This window comes from Euleptes europaea, chromosome 3 (genome assembly GCF_029931775.1).
Source record: "Euleptes europaea isolate rEulEur1 chromosome 3, rEulEur1.hap1, whole genome shotgun sequence".
Lineage (NCBI taxonomy): Eukaryota > Metazoa > Chordata > Lepidosauria > Squamata > Sphaerodactylidae > Euleptes > Euleptes europaea.
In genome coordinates, this window is record NC_079314.1 from 88,298,847 (window position 1) to 88,318,912 (window position 20,066).

The 20,066-nt window shown below is 42.8% G+C and overlaps 1 protein-coding gene across 1 annotated transcript; it reads right to left on the bottom strand.

The window, feature by feature from the left end:
• Window positions 1-3,781: 3,781 nt before the first annotated feature.
• LOC130474335 (cytochrome P450 2D14-like) lies at window positions 3,782-19,862 on the bottom strand. The gene is made up of 9 exons (XM_056845900.1): window positions 19,626-19,862; window positions 19,151-19,322; window positions 17,694-17,846; window positions 14,055-14,215; window positions 11,033-11,206; window positions 10,640-10,781; window positions 9,340-9,527; window positions 5,077-5,218; window positions 3,782-3,985 (listed from the first exon to the last, which is right to left on the bottom strand). Exons 1-9 carry the CDS (start codon window positions 19,860-19,862, stop codon window positions 3,807-3,809), a joined length of 1,548 nt encoding a protein of 515 aa, XP_056701878.1. The 3' UTR covers window positions 3,782-3,806.
• Between the last annotated feature and the right edge of the window lie 204 nt (window positions 19,863-20,066).

A 20,066-nucleotide genomic window follows, 5' to 3' on the forward strand; every position in this document is an offset into this window, starting at 1 on the left:
CTCTAGATGCACATTTTCCCCATCCAAATCCTCAAAACTCAAAAATAAGCCCCAATGCAGAGTTCTGAGAATTTGGATGGGGAAAATGTGCATCTAAAGAGCTGCAAATCCAAGGCAAAACCTCCATGCATAAATGGCCATAGACACAAAAGATCCTGTTGTTTTCCTGCTAATACTCCTGGACTTCTTGCCATCCTTGTAGAGATTATAAACAAGCACAAAGAAACACATGATCAGGCTTTTGCAATAGATTTGATTGATGTATTCCTGGATGAAGGAGAAAAAGGAGGAGGAGGATTTCGAGAAATAGCAAAGGTAGGAGGAGGAGATTTAGAGAAAGCATATATACTACAGTTTTCATCAACAAGTAGTGATGCAAGAATCCCTGCCACCAATAAGGTCACACTGATTCTGCAAGGTCCATGGCAGGGCATACAAGTCTGCCAATCTATGAGATACATATGACAGAACATGTGCAAAATCTGCACATGAGGGCCAAAACATTCACGGGTTTCCCACTTTTCAAAACAAAGTAATTGTAACATTGGGGGGGGGGGATTTGCTCAAGGTCAAGATACAGGAAGAGAAAGTTTTAACCCTTTTCTTCCATGCTGTTTTCTTGATGTAAATTACCTCTTCCCATGCTGATATGAGAATGATACAATCATCCCCCGCCCTCTACACAGCTGCTATTAAGGGGTTTAAAAAAACAAACATTGGGGGATTTATTGATTTAGATTATTTCTATGTGGATTCTTCAGAGTCTTGTTCAAGGTGGCTTAGAATGAAAACAACATAAAAATTTATAAACTAGCCATTACAAACAAACCATTGGACATAAACAGCATGCAAACTGTCTGTAAAACAGAAGCAGACCATTAAAAAAGCTGGTAAGATAACCTCTCTAATTAAAAGCCTGGGTAAAAAGATGTGTTTTGGCCTGGCACCTAAAAGACAGGTCAGCACCAGGCCTGCCTCAAGGGGGACGGCATTCCAGAGGCAAGGTGCTACCACAGAAAATGTCCTGTCTCTAGTCACCACCTGCCTCACAACAGAGAGCAGGGCTTGAGAGGCAGATCTTATATGGTGGGTTGGATAGTACTGCAGGAGACGGTCCTTCAGGTACCCTGGCCCCGAGCCATTTGCAGCCTTAAAGTTAAGGACTAGCATTTCAAATTGTGCCTGGAAACAGATGGGTAGCCTGTGCAGATCTCTGAGCACAGGAGTGATACTACCCCTTTAACCAACCTCTGGCAATAGCCTGGCCATCACATTTTCAACCAGCTGGGTTGCCAACCTCCAAGTAGTGGGGAGAAAAACGGCACCTCTGTACTCGTACCAAAAGGTTTAGAAAAACAGTACAGGAAACTGTATATACACAAAGTGCAAATATTTATAAGCTACTGAGGTGAAACATAGACCATATACGTGACATATATACAACACAACAGCCAAGTAGTGGCTGGAGATCTCCCGCTATTACAACTGATCCCCAGGTGACAGAGATCAGTTCACTCGGAGAAAATGGCCACTTTGGAAGGTGGACTGTATGGCATTGTGCCCCACTGAAGTCCCTCCCCTCTCCAGACCCTGTCCTCCTCAGGCTCTACCCCTAAAATCTCCAGGTATTTCCCAACCTGGACCTGGGAACCCTACCCTCAGCACTAAATGCAGTCTCCCACACACACACACACACACTAATTTAGGAACGACTTTTAAAAAGCAGGTTGTTGGGTAAGTTCATCCAAGTATCAGGTTTTACCAGGATTGCTAAACTCTAGGTGGGGCTTGGAGATCTGCTTGTATTCGACATGATCTCCAGCCCCCTCCTTGAGAAAATGGCTGCTTTGGAGGATGGAGCCTCTCCACGCTCCAAAATCTCCAGGTATTTCCCATATTTGGCAACTCTAGGTTTTACATTTTTTATTGCTAAATTTACATACAACACAGATATTTGGGACAAATCTTCAGACATGTGAAAGAACACAGAATACCAAAACAGAAAACAGTTGCTCACTACCTATCACTTACATCATGTAAGCATCCCTCCACCTAAGGGATGAATCACACTCATCTCCTAGCCAGGGCATCAGGATTAGGTAAATTGAGACAAAGATGTAGACCATTTGAGGCCCTATTTTAGGGGTTTCTCATGATTGGGGAGCAACCTTTTCAAACCAATCAGAAAGCAGGATGACAATTTAGAAATCCCACCAAAGACAACTCAACAGATAACTCTTTTTTACACTCCATTCCAGAATTGGCGAGGTGTGCTGAATAGTGTACAGGCTGCAAAGGCAGGAAAAGGGAAGTATCAGATAAATATTTTAATGGATCCTTCCCACTGAGCTGACAGAAGACTGTGATAGAATGGCCAAAATGTGACATATGCATGTTTGTCTTCCCTCAACTAGCATGTCGGTGTGCAGACTCCATTTCATTAAACAGAGCTTGGTACATTACTGCAAATGCAAAACAGGGCAGGGTTACCTTGTCACAAACACTTAGGAATCTGTCTACAACAACACTAATACAGAGTTTGTTAGATCAGAGATTATTAGGGGTGTTATAAGCATATAACATAAATTTAGTCGCAAATTAACCAGACTTTACTCCTAAAGTATATGGTTTGTGTTGAATAGCAGCGGCTAAGAATTTTATGAAAAGTGCAGAGGAGAGCAATGTTAAGGGAAATCTTAAGGGTTCCTGTGTTTAAAATAATCTGAGAGTACCTCATTAGTCCAAATTTGAGCACCATAGCTTTTTAGTAGACCCATTCTTTAAACCTGACTCCTAAATAAAAATGATAAAAAACTTGCAGCAAAAATGACCAATTAATCAAATGCTTTTTCCGTGTCCAAAACCAGCAATAAGCTTTTTTCTTTCTGCATAATATTTACCAAAAAAATCCAGCATTAATTTATGATAACAGTATAAAATTCTGCAGACCCAGGGGATTAACTGTCTTTAAAGTTCTTAACTACTGTTCCTATTTTTTCTCTGGTAATATTTGCTTAAGCTCTCCAACAGTGCAGTTACACCCTTCTAAATCCACTGAAGTCAAAGAGCTTAGAAGAGTAAACTCTGTTTGGACTTTGTTGTAAATCACCTCTGGTAAATTTTGGAAATTTTAATTCAGCAAGAAAATCCTCAATGAGCTAATCATCTGGCACATTAGATTTGTACATATGCATAGCAGTGTTTAAACTGGTCAAAAATTTCCTATGAAGTTGTTGCCCAATCTTCTTGATTGGACAGATTTGTTTCTGGGTTTTGTTCATGCACCAATATTCTGGCTAAAACTTTTCAAGTGGTAGGTTGTAAAGAAGTGAATAATAGCTGAGGGGTTTGGTTCTGAACTGTATCCCTGTTTTATGGAATCCAAGAGCTATCATTTCAAGTTTCGGGAACTTCACAGTGCACTATTGGCAGCTGGGTTCAAAGGTCTTGTCTTCAACACATTCAGTATTAAATTGCAGCCACAGCTGCATTTTAAGAGTATGTAATAAGAGTTCCTTTCATTTAGATCTCCTGGCAATCTGAAATACAGAACTACTAAAAAAAATAATCAAGCATGATCTGAAACGCCAGGGGGAAGAATGCTCACCCCTCTTTTCTTCAAATTTGGGTTTTTTTCCATTCAGAAACTTACTATTGTTCTGCGCATCTATTGTATTCATTGACCGCATTTTCAGAGCAAGGAAATACAGACAAAATCTCATATAAAATATTTTCCCCAAATTTCTCTCTCCTGGCAAGTTGCAGTCCTTAGGCCAAAAGACTGAGTAACAGATACCCTCGAGATATTATCTGGGGATGGCACAAATCTGAAAAGGGGATGGACTGACAGTGAGGGCAAAGTGCCTTTCTTCATCAGGCCTAGGATAGTTCTCAGGGATGCTGAAAGTGAAATGCTGTAGGAGGGTGGTGAAGAAGATGAAGAGCTCCATTCTAGCCATTGGTTCTCCAGGGCAGGCATGGCGACCTGCAGGAAAGGGAAGCAGAATAACTGTGAAAGTTGGAGGAAGGAGACCACAGGACCCAGCTTCACATATAACATAGGGTACCCAGTCTGAGCCAGGGGATCAGGGCAATGGCAGCCCTAGTTTTCACACAGGTAGGGATGCTAGTCTCCAGGTGGGACCTTCGGATTCCCCAGAATTACAGCTCATCTCCACACTACGGAGAACAGTTCTGCTATGGCATTTTACCCCACTGAAGTCCCTCCCCACACTCCTCAGGCTCCACCCTCAAAATATTCAGGTATTACCCAATCTGGAGCTGGCATTGTGCCCCACTGAGGTCCCTGTCCTCCCCTGGCTCCATTCCCAAATCTCCAGGAGTTTTCTAACCTGGATCTGACAACCCTTCCCCCCCATCCCCCATCAGTGGCCAGGAAGCACCTGGCTACCCTACACACAGGGCTGATTCTGACAATAATTTTTTGGCACCATGGAAGCTAATAAAGAGATAATAAATTCAAGCAGGTTTCCAAACTCTTCAGTCCTTGCCTGACCATGTGATGATGTAATGGTTAGCCTAGATTCAGTTTTTGGCACACACCGCAAAGCCATGATTAAGGGCCTAAGTACACATTACACTGTTTCTGATCTGTCCATAGGGTTGCCAACTCTGGGTGGAGAAATTCCTGGAGATTTTCTGGGTGGAGTCTGGGGATGCGGGGTTTGTGGAGAAGAGGGACCTCAGAGGGGTATAATGCCTTATAGTCCACCCTTCAGGACAGCCCTTTTCTCCAGGGGAACTGATCTGTAGCCTGGAGATCAGTTGTAATTCTGGGAAATCTCCAAGCCCCACCTGAAGGTTGGCAACTCTATCTGCCCAGGTCTAGGAGTATGCTGGGAATTCCATGTTGAAACTTAATTCTGAGGAACGGGGGGGGGGGGGGGTATTCCAATTGGGACTATGGCATGTGGGGGAAAGGAGGCTTAAGCCTGTTAAGCTTTCCCAACCCGAAAATTACCCGGGGAGTCTGCTGAGGACATTTATGTATATTGGTCTGCAGCTTGTCAGGGCCTTTCTGAGCCTAGTGCCAATATTCTCTTCCCTTTGGTTTACCTGCGGAGAAAGGCAGGAAGGCCTCTCGCTTGACGAACTGCCCATTTGCATCTAGGAAGTGCTCGGGGTAAAACTGGTGTGGCTTCTCCCACATGGTTTCATCCTTCAGCACAGAAGATAAGTGATTGAAGATTACAGTCCTCTAACAAGGCAAAAAACAACAACCTTGATTAGAAAACTCGGTTTCAGGTGATAAATCTTTTCTGAATATGAGGAATGTATATAGAGGTCTAGGTGGAGTTTATAGACAGAAAATCCATATTCAAGTCAAAGGGCAGGTAAATATGTTAGCAGAGGAGTGAAGATGGGGATAAGCAGAACATGCCCTTCCGTAAGATAAGGAGAAGGTCGACAACTCTTGTATTTCCAGCCTGGCAGCTCTAATTTACCCTGAGATAAGGCACAGGGCCTCTAATTTAAGTCTGTTCCAAAGCAAGAGCTTTTATTTTGAATTAGCAATTGATAACTTAGAAGCTGCATCACATAACACTTCTCCAGCACAAAATCTGGGGTCTCTTCCTGATGCTAAAGCTTTGCAGCAGGTCCTGAAGTTGATGTGGACATTGTTGTCTTCCATTCTAAACGTTTCTTCATTAGCACTGAGGTGTAGTGGTTAAAAGTGGCGGGCTCTAATCTGGAGAACCGGGTTTGATTCCTCGCTCCTCTACATGAGCAGCGGACTATAATCTGGAGACTCAGATGTGATTCCCCACTCCTCCTGCTGGGTGACCGTGGGCTAGTCACAGTTCTCTTGGAACTCTCAGCCCACCTACTTCACAAGGTGCCTGTTGTGGAAGGGGGGAGGAAGGGGAAATGATTGCATGCCACTTTGAGACTCCTTAAAGGTAGAGAAAAGCAGAGTATAAAAACCAAACTCTTCTCTTCTTCTTACAGGATTAGGCTGTAAACATGCTTAATTGCTTTAATGAAATCAGTATCAGTTTTTTCTTTTAAAAATCATTTGCTCAAAAGGCAGGTTCCTCCATTTTCCTGCCATGTGTCAAAAATTGATACAACGAGTACTGTGGTTGGCAGTATTTCTCTTTCATCTGTTAGATAGATAGATAATGTATGCCTGGTATGAACGATACCAACACAGTCATGAGATCCAGTTTAATCAATTGGTACTGTGTACGGAGGACCTGGGCTAACTACTGACCCATCAGCTTGATGTCTATAACAGGAAAAGTTTTTGAACAAATCATCAAACAGTCAGTCCTTGAGCATTTAGAAAGGAAGGATCTGATTACTAAGAGCCAGCACAGGTTTCTCAAGAACAAGTCATGTCAGACTAATCTTATCTCCTTTTCTGAGAAAGTTACTACTTTGCTGGATCAGGGGAATGCAGTAGACATAGTTTATCTTGATTTCAGTAAGGCTTTTGATAAGGTTCCACATAATATTCTTGTTGAAAAATTGGGAAAATGTGATCTAGATCCTATTACTGTTAGGTGGATCAGGAACTGGTTGACAGATCGCACCCAAAAAGAGTGCTTGTTAATGGTTCCTCATCCACTTGGAGAGGAGTGACTAGTGGTGAGCCTCAGGGATCTGTGCTGGGCCCTGTGTTGTTCAACATCTTTGTAAATGATTTGGATGAAGGAATAGAGGGGATGTGTGACGGATAAGGGGTTAGCCAGCAGCCTGAGCTGACAGAGAAAGAGTGGGCGGAGCCAGAGAGCTGACACTCTGAGCTCTGAGGAACAGAGAGGATTCGAAGCCTGGGACCCAGCCTGGATAGGAGGGCTGTGATAAGATTCGAAGTTTGGGACCCAGCCTGACAGGAGGGCTGTGATAGGATTCGAAGCGTGGAACCAGCCTGAGAGGAGGCTGAGAAAGTAGTGGAAGCTTGGGACCAGCCAGAGAAGGCTGTGTTAGATTCAGAGCTGGCTGAAAAGACGAAGAAGAAGCCAAACTATACTCCGTGAACCTGAGGGGTTCTGTGAGAGCTATTGACACACACAACCTGAGGGAGTGACAGGAGTGAGAACTGGGTTAGAGAGAGCCCATTCTCAAGTCACAAAGGGGAATTAGTCTCTGAGGTAGAGCTATTCCAGTAGCGGGAAGGTGTGGAGAATTACAGCCACTTGCGTGGGGTAGTCAGAGAGAGCTAGGCTGGGGACAGAGTTTTGAGAGTCTGAAGCTGTATGGCAGTTTTGAAAGCTAAATCTGAATAATAGTTCTAAGGGGTAGAACTAAAGCTGAAGCTGAATGTGTATAATAGTTCTGAGAGATAGAACTAAGCTTGAGAACTGAAGGAACTTGTGTGAAGGAAACATCTAAGCTATATCTCTAAAGCAATCTGGTGTATATAAATCTGACTTGCGTTTTCCCTCCAAATTTCTCCTTTTCTTACAAACCAATCTCTGTGAGTTCTCTTTAATAAACTTCCCCGTTTTCTCTGTTTAAGTTGAAAAGCCTCTTGTCTCCTATTTCTCACTGAGGTAAATACGGGTGTGGGACTGGAGGAGAAGAAGGAAAATAATTCTCCTCACAAATATACTCAGGCCAACGCCTTTTCCCTCAGCATATATGGTCGGGCTGAGTGAGTGGGATATTGAAGTGGTTGGAAGGGGGGGTGCTTATTAAATTTGCAGTTGATACTAAATTGGGAGGGGTAGCAAATACAGTAGAAGACAGAGCCAGGATACAGGATGATCTTGACAGGCTGGAGAAGTGGCCTAAAACTAATAAAATTCTTTTCAACAGAGATAAATGTGAAGTTCTGCATTTAGGTAGGAAAAATCAAATGCATAATTATAGGACTTGTCTCAGCAGTAGTGTGTACGAAAAGGATCTTGGTATCTTAGTAGACCAAACACTGAACATGAGTCAGCAGTGTAATGCGGTAGCTAAACAGGCAAATGCGATCTTGGGCTGTATCAACTATAGTGTCCAAATCATGCAAAGGGATGATATAGCTTTACTCTGCTCTGGTTAAACCTCACCTAGAGTACTGTGTTCAGTTTTGGGCACTGCAATTTAAGAAGGATGTAGACAAGCTGGAACATGTCCAGAGGAGGGCAACAAAGATGGTGAGGGGTCTGGAGACCAAGTCCTATGAGGAAAGGTTGAAGGAGCTGGGTATGTTTAGCCTGAAGAGGAGAAGACTGAGAGGTGATGTGATAACCATCTTCAAATACTTGAAGAGCTGTCATATAGAGGATGGTGCCGAGTTGTTTTCTGTTGCCCCAGAAGGTCGGACCAGAGCCAACGGGTTGAAATTAAATCAAAAGAGTTTACGTCTAGACATTAGGAAGAATTTTCTAATGGTTAGAGTGGTTCCTCAGTGGAACAGGCTTCCTCGGGAGGTGGTAAGTGCTCCTTCCCTGGAGGTTTTTAAGCAGAGACTAGATGGCCATCTGTGAGCAATGCTGATTCTATGATCTTAGGCAGATCATGAGAGGGAGGATATCTTGGCCATCATCTGTGCATGGAGTATGGGTCACTGGGGGTGTGGGGGGGAGGTAGTTGTGAATTTCATGCATTGTGCAGGGCTTGGACTAGGTGACCCTGGTGGTCCCTTCCAACTGTATGGTTCTATGATTTTAACCATTGTTAATCAAGCTTTCTCACAATGTCCTTTATGGTCATTTATGCATGGTCACTGTAACCTCCTTTGTTCCCTGTTTCAGCTAGGATCTAACTTTTTAGTATACATGATATCCCATTCCTTGGTAGCTCGACGCTGTTTCAACACAAAACCAACCCAGGTCCTCCCATTCTTCTGTTAATCCAATTTTCCCCTCTCCCCTGAGCTCAGCCCAGTTCAAATTTCCGTACAGATGGTAAGCAGGGGAAACACAAAAGATTGGCTTCTCTCACAGCCAATCACAAAGCAGTGTGTAAAGAGGCAGAGATTCAAGTGCTTCCTGCTTCCTGCTACCTCTGAGCTCTTTCTGAGCAAGAGAAAGCCGTTTTAAAAACGAGGCTTGAATTTTCTCCCCCCCCCCTTCTTTCAGATTGCTCTGTTTTTGTTCTTAAAATGCTTTTTTTATGCGGCAGTTGGGTTGGGGGGGAGGAAATCTTTTCTCACGATGAGCACTGCGAAGTAAGCCAATTACAGAGCGGCATTTAAAGAGGCAGGACTTGATTTGAGCTTGGGAGACGGACGGTGCATAGATTCCCAAAAGAAAAGTGTGAGTCCAACCAGCAACCACCTCAGGTAAAACTCCCATGCATAAATGACCTATGTGATCCATCAAGCAATGATTGAGCAACTCTGATTTTAATTCTTGGAAGTGTCTTTTCAAAGGATTGTACCTTAGGGATGATAAACTTTCCAACTTCAACATCTTGCCGTGTTATATAAGGAAATGCAAAACTTGCAATATCAGCACAACGTTGAATTTCATGGATTACAGCATTAGTATAAGGCATTTTGGGCTGATCCTCCATCATAGGTGTTTTGTCCCTCCCAAGTACTTCGTCAATTTCTTCATGGGCTCTTTCTGGGAATATTAATTCATTCATTATGAATTTATTGCATATGTATCCCTTCCACACTGCTCAGGATGGTGGTTTATTCCATCCTCTTTTTGTTCCTCATGTCATAACCCCTCTGCTTAAAAGTTCTATCATTTCTCATAAATACCTGTTAAATCAACAATGACAGCCAATTTTTCCTCTGTTTGAGGAGACATCAAGTGAAAATTGATCTTCTGCATCTGAAACCCAACATGAGCACACCCCATTTGCTGTTATTCTTAGCTTGAAATCCAACACCAGAATTCCAAGGTTCAAGTTGCTTCTCTCAGATTATCATCAACTCTGCTACAATCTGAAGAAGTGAGCGGTGGCTCACGAAAGCTCATACCCTACCAGAAAATATTTTTGTTAGTCTTTAAGGTGCTACTGGACTCTTGCCCTTTTCTACTTCTGCTACAATCTGACTGGGGCAAAGAACTCAGTTTTCACTCAACCTTCTGCTCGAGGTGGCAATGGGCATTTAATTCTGATCCTCTAATTCTGTGATGTGATCATGTTACCCTTTCCTCAGGCAATACCCCAGCTATCCACCAGGTACCTAAAGTTTCTGCCACATAACCTTTGAGGATAGGGAACTGACATCAGCTAGCTTGCAGGTGGCTTCCATCCAGAGGAATGACTAGACACAGAACCCTTTCATATCAGGTTGCAGCTTGCCTTTTATCTTTGCATACCTAAACAGACAACAAAATATATGATGAGATGTGCCATGACTCAGACTATCTAGCTACCACCTCTCAAGTTAATTTGAGTCATAATTGTTCTACCCACCTCCCTTCTCTCTTCCTTTGTGCAATAAGACTATTTGGAGAGATGTAAAATGCATACCTGCAGATGTCTGAAGTTGAGAAGGGTGTTTGGGATGGTATGAAACAGGATATGAACATTATGCACTGAAGAATGTGGACATGGCCCCTATTTATTATTGCTATTATTTTTTATGAAAACTGCCATGGGGATGCTTCTGGAATAGCTGTAGAAATGAATCTAAAAATTCAAACTTATATATGTAGAAGAATGAGAAACACAAACCCCTCAAGAAATGTCTACATTTCCCCTGATGCTCATCACTTACTTTGAACCTCTGGATGAAGGACCATTTTCAGCAATCCCCAAAGTATGGTGGAAGCAGTGGTTTCAGTGCCAGCCGCAACCAAATCATAAATAATTTTAATGAGGTTCTGTTCATTAAAACTGCTTTCTGGATTCCCTTGGACCTGAAGGAAATTAAAAGTTGGTCATTCCCATGGCATGTTGGTCATTCAGTATTGCATCATATTTGGCCTCTAACTTGTGAAATTAGCAAGAACTGTTTCTTATCAGTGGCATGCAAAATATACCTTAAAAAAGGATAAGGGATGAATGAATTGGTGCTGACTGTCCCTAGATAGAATGTAGAATTAGGCATTACAAACAGCCCATGGCTGCCATCCAAAGGGAAGCTGTGTTTTAAACTTCTCCTTCCTACCTTTTCCATCTCCTCCAGAAATGCGTCAATGAAATCTCTTCGGAAAGCAGGATCCCTTGTTTTCTTATGTTCATTCACAATCTCTCTTACTATGGCAGTAATATCATTATACAGCTTCTTAATTTTATGGTGAGGTCCAGGAATATAGGAAAGCCAGGATACTGAGATGAAAAGCTGTTATACAAATAATGGAAGCAGAAAGACTTATGGTAAGAGCATTTCCCCTGAAGTGATACCATGATGTAATTCGAAGCAAAGGTAATGTTGTAACCATAGGTCATAACATAATGTAAACATCAGATATAGACACACATACAAACATACCATAGATAAATAACATTAGAACATATCAAAATACAAGTATAAACCATAAATCCCCCAATCGCTATTTAAAATAGGCCCAGCACTCAACCCAGCTTAAAACTTAAGTCTACAGTTTAAATTTAAAAACATATTAAGTAGAGGATATGAACCTCTTCCTAATTTCAATAGACAAAAACATAAAGTAGGCATTTGAAAAGTACCATAAGGGAGTGCATCTGGCAGAAAAATTTAATGCACTCCTCATCAGAACCTGAAAAACTGATAATGAACTGACTCAGCAGTTTGTTTGTTATCATTCCATAAGGAGAGCAATATAAAACATAATGCTTAATATCTTCGACTTGATCATGACTGCAGGAGCAAAGCTGTTGCTCCACAGGAATGCTATGAAATCTGCCAAAAAGATAAGCAGAAGGCATGGTCTGGAAACATACACTTGTAAATACATGCCTTAAAGATACATTAAACAGTGAGACAGAAAATATTTTTCTTGACAGAATTAAACCATGTGGAAAATTTTGAATGATAAGCTAAACTGATATCACGAGTAATTTGGTCAACAATCTAAGAAGCCTTCGATCGATATCAGACCTATCAACCTTTTCCCACAATCCTGATCTAGCAAATCAAATCAAGTTTATTAATACAGTCAACTGACCAATCACATGTCAAATCCTGATCTATCCGTAGAATCGAAGTCTGATGAAAGATTAACAAATGCAGCATAAAAAGTCTTCCATAGGTGTTGGTATACTTCTGAATCAAAGCCCTCAGTCTAGTACAGTGATCAATTGTGCAGTGTCTCTTATGTAAACCTGCTTGTTCTGGATTTTAAAAAGATTGTGTTAGGGTTGCCAGGTCCTCTGCTTCTTTATTGTCCAGGTCCCTCCTGGCAACCAGCGGGAGCATTTGGGAGGCAGATACAGGGGGGCCGTGATCCGCATCCCCACATGATGATGTCACTTCTGGCACAACGTGGAAGTGCTAGCATTGCACCAGGGGGATGCTCTAGCTCTATGGTTTCCATAGAGTTTTTTTGGGAGAGTTCTAGAGAGTCCCCCCAAGTGTGATGCCAGAGCTTCTGAATTACACCAGAAGTGATGTCAGAGACGCGAATCGCTCCTCCCTTTCTACCGACCTGCTTCTGCCCGCCAACCAGCTGAGCATCTGTGGGCAGTGGCAAGAATCAGCGGGCAATTGCCTGCCATTAGCGGACACCTAGAAGCCCTAGGTTGGATGATTCTGCCCAGTCATCTAATTTGGTTAAAAGATGATGAGTATATAGCTTAGATGATACATCTAATTGGGCAATAGTCTATTACCCTTTTTATAAATTGGGCAAATAATACTTTGTTTCCAGTTAGCAGGAATAACACAGGCGTTATCAATTTCAGAAAAAAGTCTTGCTAATATTGGACACCACTGGTGAGCTTTCAGTTTGTATACATCAGGGGACACCAAATCTTCCCCAGGGGCATTACTTAAAGTCAGGGAGTCAATCAACTGTCTACAGCGTGGTGTAGTGGTTAAGAGTGGTGGTTTGGAGTGGTGGAGTCTGATGTGGAGAACCGGGTTTGATTCTCCACTCCTCCACATGAGCGGCGGATGCTAATCTGGTGAACTGGATTTGTTTCCCCACTCCTACTCACGAAGCCAGAAGGGTGACCTTGGGCTAGTCACACTCTCTCAGCCTCACCTACCTCACAGGGTGCCTGTTGTGGGGAGAGAAAGGGAAGGTGATTGTAAGCCAGTTTGAGTCTCCCTTAAATGGTAGAGAAAGTCGGCAAATAAAAACCAACTCTTCTTCTTCTACATTCAGAGTCTGAAACAGGAGTCCATATTGGAACAATTCAAATGCGGGAGCAGATATTCAAACGACGATACAGTTAAATTACTACTATAAATCATAGAAAAATCATAGACCACTGGTCTGCTGAAATATGTGCTTCTGGAATAAAATTATATTTCTGGGTACCTAAAGTTTTGAGTTCCCAGAACCTCCTATCATTTTTTTTTTTTTGCATAATGCAAACACCTAGCTCTAGTTCTTTCCATTGCTCATTATGATAGGAATGTCCCCCCCCCCCAAAAAAAACCCCGTTTATATTGTGAACGGAACTGAAGCAATTATTGGATCAAGGTATCTGACCAGCTACCCTAACTTTATTTTGAAATTTGCAAAAAGCTTGTCACAGGGATCTCCATTCTTGATCAAACCAACCCTACCTTTTACAACCCTGGTTGGCCTGGCCAGTCACAGACACAGTCACAGACAAAGAAGTAATATAGATGAAAATATTGTATATATCTGGATTTGTAGGCTCGCAAGATGCCTGTTTCATTAATACGATGATATAAGAACTCGTTTCACTCACATGCTGGTGAACAAAACTCTTCAACTCCTTCCCTATTCTGTGATTTGGTCATCTGAGGTCTGGAGCTATTAAATTTGTTCTAAAATACTATACTAAAGCCCCAAAAGACCACTAACCTAACCCAAAAGACCCACAATACCTGTAGCGAAACCCAACAAAAGGACAATTGCCAGTTATGTCAACATATGGGGAACAGGAGACATCAATGAATTGGGTTTCACTCCCTTCATTCACCAGTTTCAAGTTTTGCTCAGTGGCAGATCATATTGGTATCTAGGCAGCTCCTTTGCTTCTTTATTGTCCAATCAGATTTAAAAAGGTACCTGGGGCAGGTTTCTGGTTAATGTCTTCATAATATCCTCTGTCAAATGCATTATCTTCAGGAAGGTCTCATCATTGTATTCAAAGCGGTCACCAAATGTTAGGATGCAAATAATATTTCCAACTGCGTTGTTCACAAGATATTGTGGGTTAAAGGGATAGCCTGGATGAGACACAGCAACAACAACAATGACACTAGAACTATATCATCCTAAATATTCTGCATGATGGGATTCTATATGGCCTTTGTAAGTGATGCAGCTATGTTGGGTGAGGCCAACATAGGCTTGTATTTTGCATAACCATCTGTCAGCTGAATCTCATTATATTATGGAAAGCAGCTCCCATCCAGCTGTGGATGTGTCTGAAGGACCCATTAGACTCCAATTCCAAAACATGAGTAAAAGTAATAGAACCCAGTTGTTTTGGGCTGGAAAACGAGAAGCTGAATTGCATAGAACAGTAGTTATCAAGCTTTTATTTCCAGAGAACCCTTTTCCACATTGACTTCCCTGTTACAGAATCCTATGCATAGCTATGCATTCTGGGGGGCACACTTAGTTCACAATGGTGTTGGGTATCATAATTGTCCTTTATCAATTGAGAAGGCATCCTAAAACAGTGTTGTGTAGTGACAGCTCTCCCCCATTTTCACTGGGACTGAGGCAACAGAAGGAAGCAGGAGACTGTAATTGCGGGAGACCTCTCATCCTCGGCCCCCCATTCCCCACCACTGCTTAAAAGGCTAGCGCGGGGGGGGGGGGATTCAACAATCTTCTCAGCATCAAGCATACTTTCCAACACAAAACTGGAAGTGAAATCATTCCATTGGGGTGAAGCTCTGGGACTCCTATAGAATAACTGCAACGTGATGACATCACTTCTGGGTTTGCCCTGGAAGTGTCATATTGTGTTGGCACTAAGTCAAGGACACCATTCCCCGCTCCTCCAGTTTCTCCCACCAGGTTGCCGGACATAGCTGGCAACTCTAGAAGGAGGGGTTTAGTCTACACACACAATGTGAGCAATCCTAAGCAGGTTTACTCAAATTGAATCCTATTTTATTCAAGGCAATTACTGCCAGGAAAGCTTTCTTGGGATTACAACCCCCCTCCCCACACACAAATATACTCAACAACTTTCCAATGGCAAGTCTGTTTTGTTACCTTGACAAGTTGGAAGCAATGGGGGGGGGGAGGCAGCAAAGTCTCTTTCCTTCGCTGCCAACCAGCTTGCAATCACTGCTGCTGACGGCAAAGACAAAGGTGGCAGCAGGCAGTTTGCCAGGGCAATGGAGCAAGGAAAAGCCTGGATTTCCTAGGAAACCTGCAAGTAGCGTCAGAGTGGGCTGGCAGCCTTGCCTACTGCTTTATTTTCTTTATTAATTCCCCTCTCAGGGAATCTTGTCACTCATGAGAGGCCTTGGGGAAGAGGATTAAAGTGGGAAGAAACAGTAGCAGCTGAAGAAGGAAACCATTGCTACCATACAGTTGAGTGTATTTCACTTGGATTTAGTGTATTTAGTGTACAATTTAGTGTATTTCATTTGGATTCCTTTTCTCTTTTCTATCTCCTTCAGGTTTGAAAGAAATTTCTGGCTCAGTGCAGGAGAGCCAGTGTGGTGTAGTGATTAAGAACTGTGGACTCTAATCTGGAGAACCAGCTTTGATTCCTCACTCCTCCACATAAAGCCTGCTGGGTGACCTTGGGCTAGTCACAGTACTCTCAGAACTCTCTCAGTCCCACCTACCTCACAAGGTGTCTGTTGTGGGGAGAGGAAGGAAAGGTGATTGTAAGCCGCTCTGAGACTCCTTAAAGGTCGAGAAAAGCGGGGTATAAAAACCACCTCTTTTTCTTCTTCTTCTTATCACTTGATGTTTTATTCTCTCCGCTGTAGTGTTTATTGTTAGAAAAACATTGCCAACACCACCCTACCTCCAGTGAGTGGCCATTTTACAACCCAATTGCCACCAGAAAACAAAACAAGAAAAAGCCAGCCCTGGAGCCAGGGGCTCAGTTACCAGTTCCCTGCCATCACAGAGCACGCATGGGAGAGAAAGCTAAGCCCTGGATGGCAGCCCGGCTTCGCCTCCCCCATGATTGGAGATCATGGGGAAGTACTGGGCTCAGCTACACATCCCCTGCAATCAACAGGGACTGGAGAGGTATATTTTAATAAAATTAACGATAAATCATCATATCAAAAGGGGGGGAAATGATGGAGGGTGCCCGGAGAAGTAAGCAGCCACATGGCTGCTTACCTCTCTAGTATCAATAGTTTCCCAGGGCTTCATGGAGGGGATGGCTGAAGACTGGCTGGAGGAGGAGTGGGAGGAGGAAACACAAGAATGGGTGTGTGTGGAGGCGAGGACAGAGGCGCGCTTTGGCTTATGCTCAGTATTGGTGACGATTTGGCCCTGGGTTGATCTTGGAGAAGAACTAAGAATCACGTTAAAAGAACATTGGGAAGACCCGAAGAGAGTGTGGGGTGGGCACAAGGTCAACTCTGAGGGATGGAAAACTCATGCATAACTCCAAGGAACAACCGAGTCAGTCCAGGGGCGAACATGAGTCAAAGTACCCATGTATAAAAGACCATTGTGTCAGTGAATGTTAATTATAACCTTGCAAGCAGGCAATGGTATGTATTGTTTAGTAATATTTTGTTTTTCATCATTAAAACATTCTAATGATTTGTAGACAGGCACTCATCTCTAATATGAAGTGATCTAATGCTGGGTAGCAGCTGACTCCTAGATAGATCACAAACATAATCTGGTTCTTTTTTGACTTCCAGAGTAAGTACTCTGCACATGGAAAATAAGTAGCAGATGTGGTGTGGAGAAGGAAAAATGGATGCTATATGGGATTACCTGTTGCTTGCCCATGGTGGGCAACCTCCTGCTACATTGCTTCTTCCCCCATTTTGTCCTATGGAGCAGTGGGAGAAACAATGGGACACAATATGGCAGATACCGTGATGTCACTTCTGAATGAGCACCTGGAAGTGACATCATGGTACCTGCAATGCTCTAGGAACTTCCTCAAATCTCTATGGTCTTCTTTGCCATAGAGGTTAGGCTGGCATCCCTAACACTTAGGGTCGCCAGGTCCCTTTTCACTACCAGCGGGAGATTTTTGGGGTGGAGCCTGAAGAGAAACTTCAATGCCATAGAGACCAATTGCCAAAATGGCCATTTTCTCCAGGTGAACTGATCTCTATCAGCTGGGTATCCGTTGTAACAGCAGGAGGTCTCCAGCTAGTACCTGGAGGTTGGCAACCCTACTAATACTAGACCTTTGGGGATGATGGAAAACATTGCATTCCACAAGTCTCTATATGCCTCAGGTACAAGATATGCCAACCTGCAACGTTGACAGTTTGAATTGGGACTATCCCAGGTCCCTAAACTTATTAAAGAAAGGAATGTGATCTCAAAAGATCACAACACTTAAAAAGTTCTCTCCTTCATGGTTTCATTCAGTCACCTCTCTGCCATCAGGATCATACACATTGCTCTATTATTCACCCGATATTCACTCAACATAATTGATCCCAAGACCAAAATTTCAGTCACCATCCCTTGCTACCAAATGGCCACAAGGAGCGGCCTCCCTCATGTCCCCAAGAATGAGGTCACCTGCTTGTGATTTGAATTCAGAACATAAGTATCCAGCTTCTTCAGATATCTTCTGTTCAAGTGTTTTCTTCCCCATCCCAAAGTTTTTCAGAGTGGAGACACAGAATTTCCTCTGCTCCTTCCAGCCACTGCTGTATGTCGCCATGAGTATTCCTGAACAAGTTGAAAGAAATCCCTGTCAGTTCACCATTTTCTTCACTTTCCCCAGGAAATATTTCAGAATTAAGCATATAGTGTTTTTGGTGTTGTTTTTTAAAATCCCAGTCAGTGATGTTTTGCAAGGCAGGACTGGGTAAAGTCTCTCAAGCACATGGCAGATGCAGTTTTTGGCTAATTCATTCTCATGGCAACCCCAGGTACTACTTGGTTTTACCCCGTAGGAGCAGAGTCAAGGATGGAGATCAGCTTCCAGGAAGTGTCTATTTGGTGGGGAGCCAGTTAAGATTTTCTAGATCACGATGGGTGTTAGTCTGTCAACAGCAGTAGAAAAGAGCAAGAGTCCAGTAGCACCTTAAAGACTAACAAAATTTCTGGAGAAGTGAGTGGTGGCTCAGGAAAGCTCATACCCTGCCAAAGATTTTCTAGGATTTTATCACTTTGTATAATGCCCTGACCTGGATTGCCCAGGCTAGCCTGGTCTTGTCAGACCTCGAAGGCTAAACAGGGTGAACTCTGACTAGTATTTGGATGGGAGATCCCCAAAGAATGCTAGGGTCATGATGAGGAGGCAGGCAATGGCAAACCACCTCCAATGTCTCTTGCCTTGAAAACCCTATGGGGTCACCATATGTCAGCTGTGACTTGACAGCAAAAAAAAAAGTAAGGTAGTAGGAAAATTGTATGAGAAAAGCTAATTAGTAAAAGGGGAGATTAAATTTAGTATAACTGGTATTACTGCTATAATTATGTTGTTATTGCAGGGCTACATATTGCAGGCTGGTTACTGTATTGTCTAGTTGGTTAGAACTGAACCCCTTTGGAAGAGAAATGAATGAGAAGAATCTAGCACCTTAGTGGACCCTCTTGTTCCTTCTAGCTCTCCCTACTATAGCTTGCTGTCATAGGCAAAAAGAAATTCCTTGTATCTGTTACTGCATTTTATCCTGCCCTTCCTCCAAGGAAATCAGGGTGGTATTTATGGTTCTCCCTTCCTCTGTGTTATCCTCATAACAACCCTGTGAGGTAGAACAGGTTCAGAAGAGAGGATGGGGATTTGAACTCCGATGCTCCTTTAAGTAAAAGATGCATATTAGGTCTCTACAGTAACTATTAATAAATATCCAGTAATAAATACAGTGTTTCATAAGGAGTATATAATTCCTCTTATCTGCAATAAATGGGGTTGAGAGAGAAGAGATGGGTCTCAGTACTGCTGTAGTTACATATTAAGTTTTCTTAAGTCTATTTTTTTTCCTGTTAGGGCCATAGCATGCCATCACTGCATGAACAGCACTCACCTTCACAGTTTTTTTTAAAGCCTACTAGGTTGAACAGTGGACTATGTGGCCTGTTTGCGAAGTCTTCCGCTTTCTGTCCCAGTGCCTCTTTTATCATCTTGAATCCGCTCAGTACAACAAATTTGTGCCATCCAACTTGGAATGAAAAAGCAGTTCCATACTTCTCTGCCAGCTATGATAAAATAAGAGCATGCATTGCTGTACACAGGACAGTATGATAAGAAACAGAGGCTCTTGCCGCACTGTCATATAATCCCTAAACAAACATGTTTTATCAAGCAGCCAGAAATTTGCTACATGAAACTGCAAATTTGACTTTGTTCAGGAGACTGAAGAGTTTCATAGGAAGCACAAATTTAGTTTCCCCCATCATTGTTGCACTTTTCAAAGGTTCAGGATCTTCTCCGGAACCAACTGTCAATCACTACCATTCAATAAGACTAGTTGTACCAACTGGGTCTGGCCAAGTACTTACCTGTTTAAGAGAAATATGTGGATTTCTGAGATCGATTAACAGCAAGTTCCCAAGGAAAGGGAGAGGGGTAGGTCCTGGTGGAAATCGACTGCTTCTTTTTCTGTACTTTACATGATCGAGCAGCAGGGCCAGCAGCAGGAGAAAGATGAGCACTGCTGGGATGTTGTTCCAGCAGGATGCAGCCTGGGCCTGCATCCAAGAGATGGACGCTGGGATCACAGCCATTGGAGTCTCCATCTTCCTCTCACTTGGTCTCTTCCAGACTAATTCTGGCTTCTGCAAGTATGAGTCGTTACGGCTTCTCCTGTTCCAGGCATCAAAGTCTCCTGCCTCCTCTTCTCAGAATGAGATCCCTGTAGGAATGTGATCCTTTATTAATATCTCTACATCAGCAGTACTACTTTTTCCGACTGTAATTAAAAAAGTTATGCAAGGGATTAA

Excerpts from the sequence above, each read along its gene's own strand:
- LOC130474335 (XM_056845900.1), bottom strand. The coding sequence starts at position 19,862 with ATGGAGACTCCAATGGCTGTGATCCCAGCGTCCATCTCTTGGATGCAG. Across the intron at positions 11,207-14,054 it reads TAACCAGAAACCTGCCCCAG|CTTTTCATCTCAGTATCCTG; the intron begins GTACCTTTTTAA and ends TTTGTATAACAG. Across the intron at positions 9,528-10,639 it reads CCTTCATCCAGAGGTTCAAA|AAAGAGCCCATGAAGAAATT; the intron begins GTAAGTGATGAG and ends TAATATTCCCAG.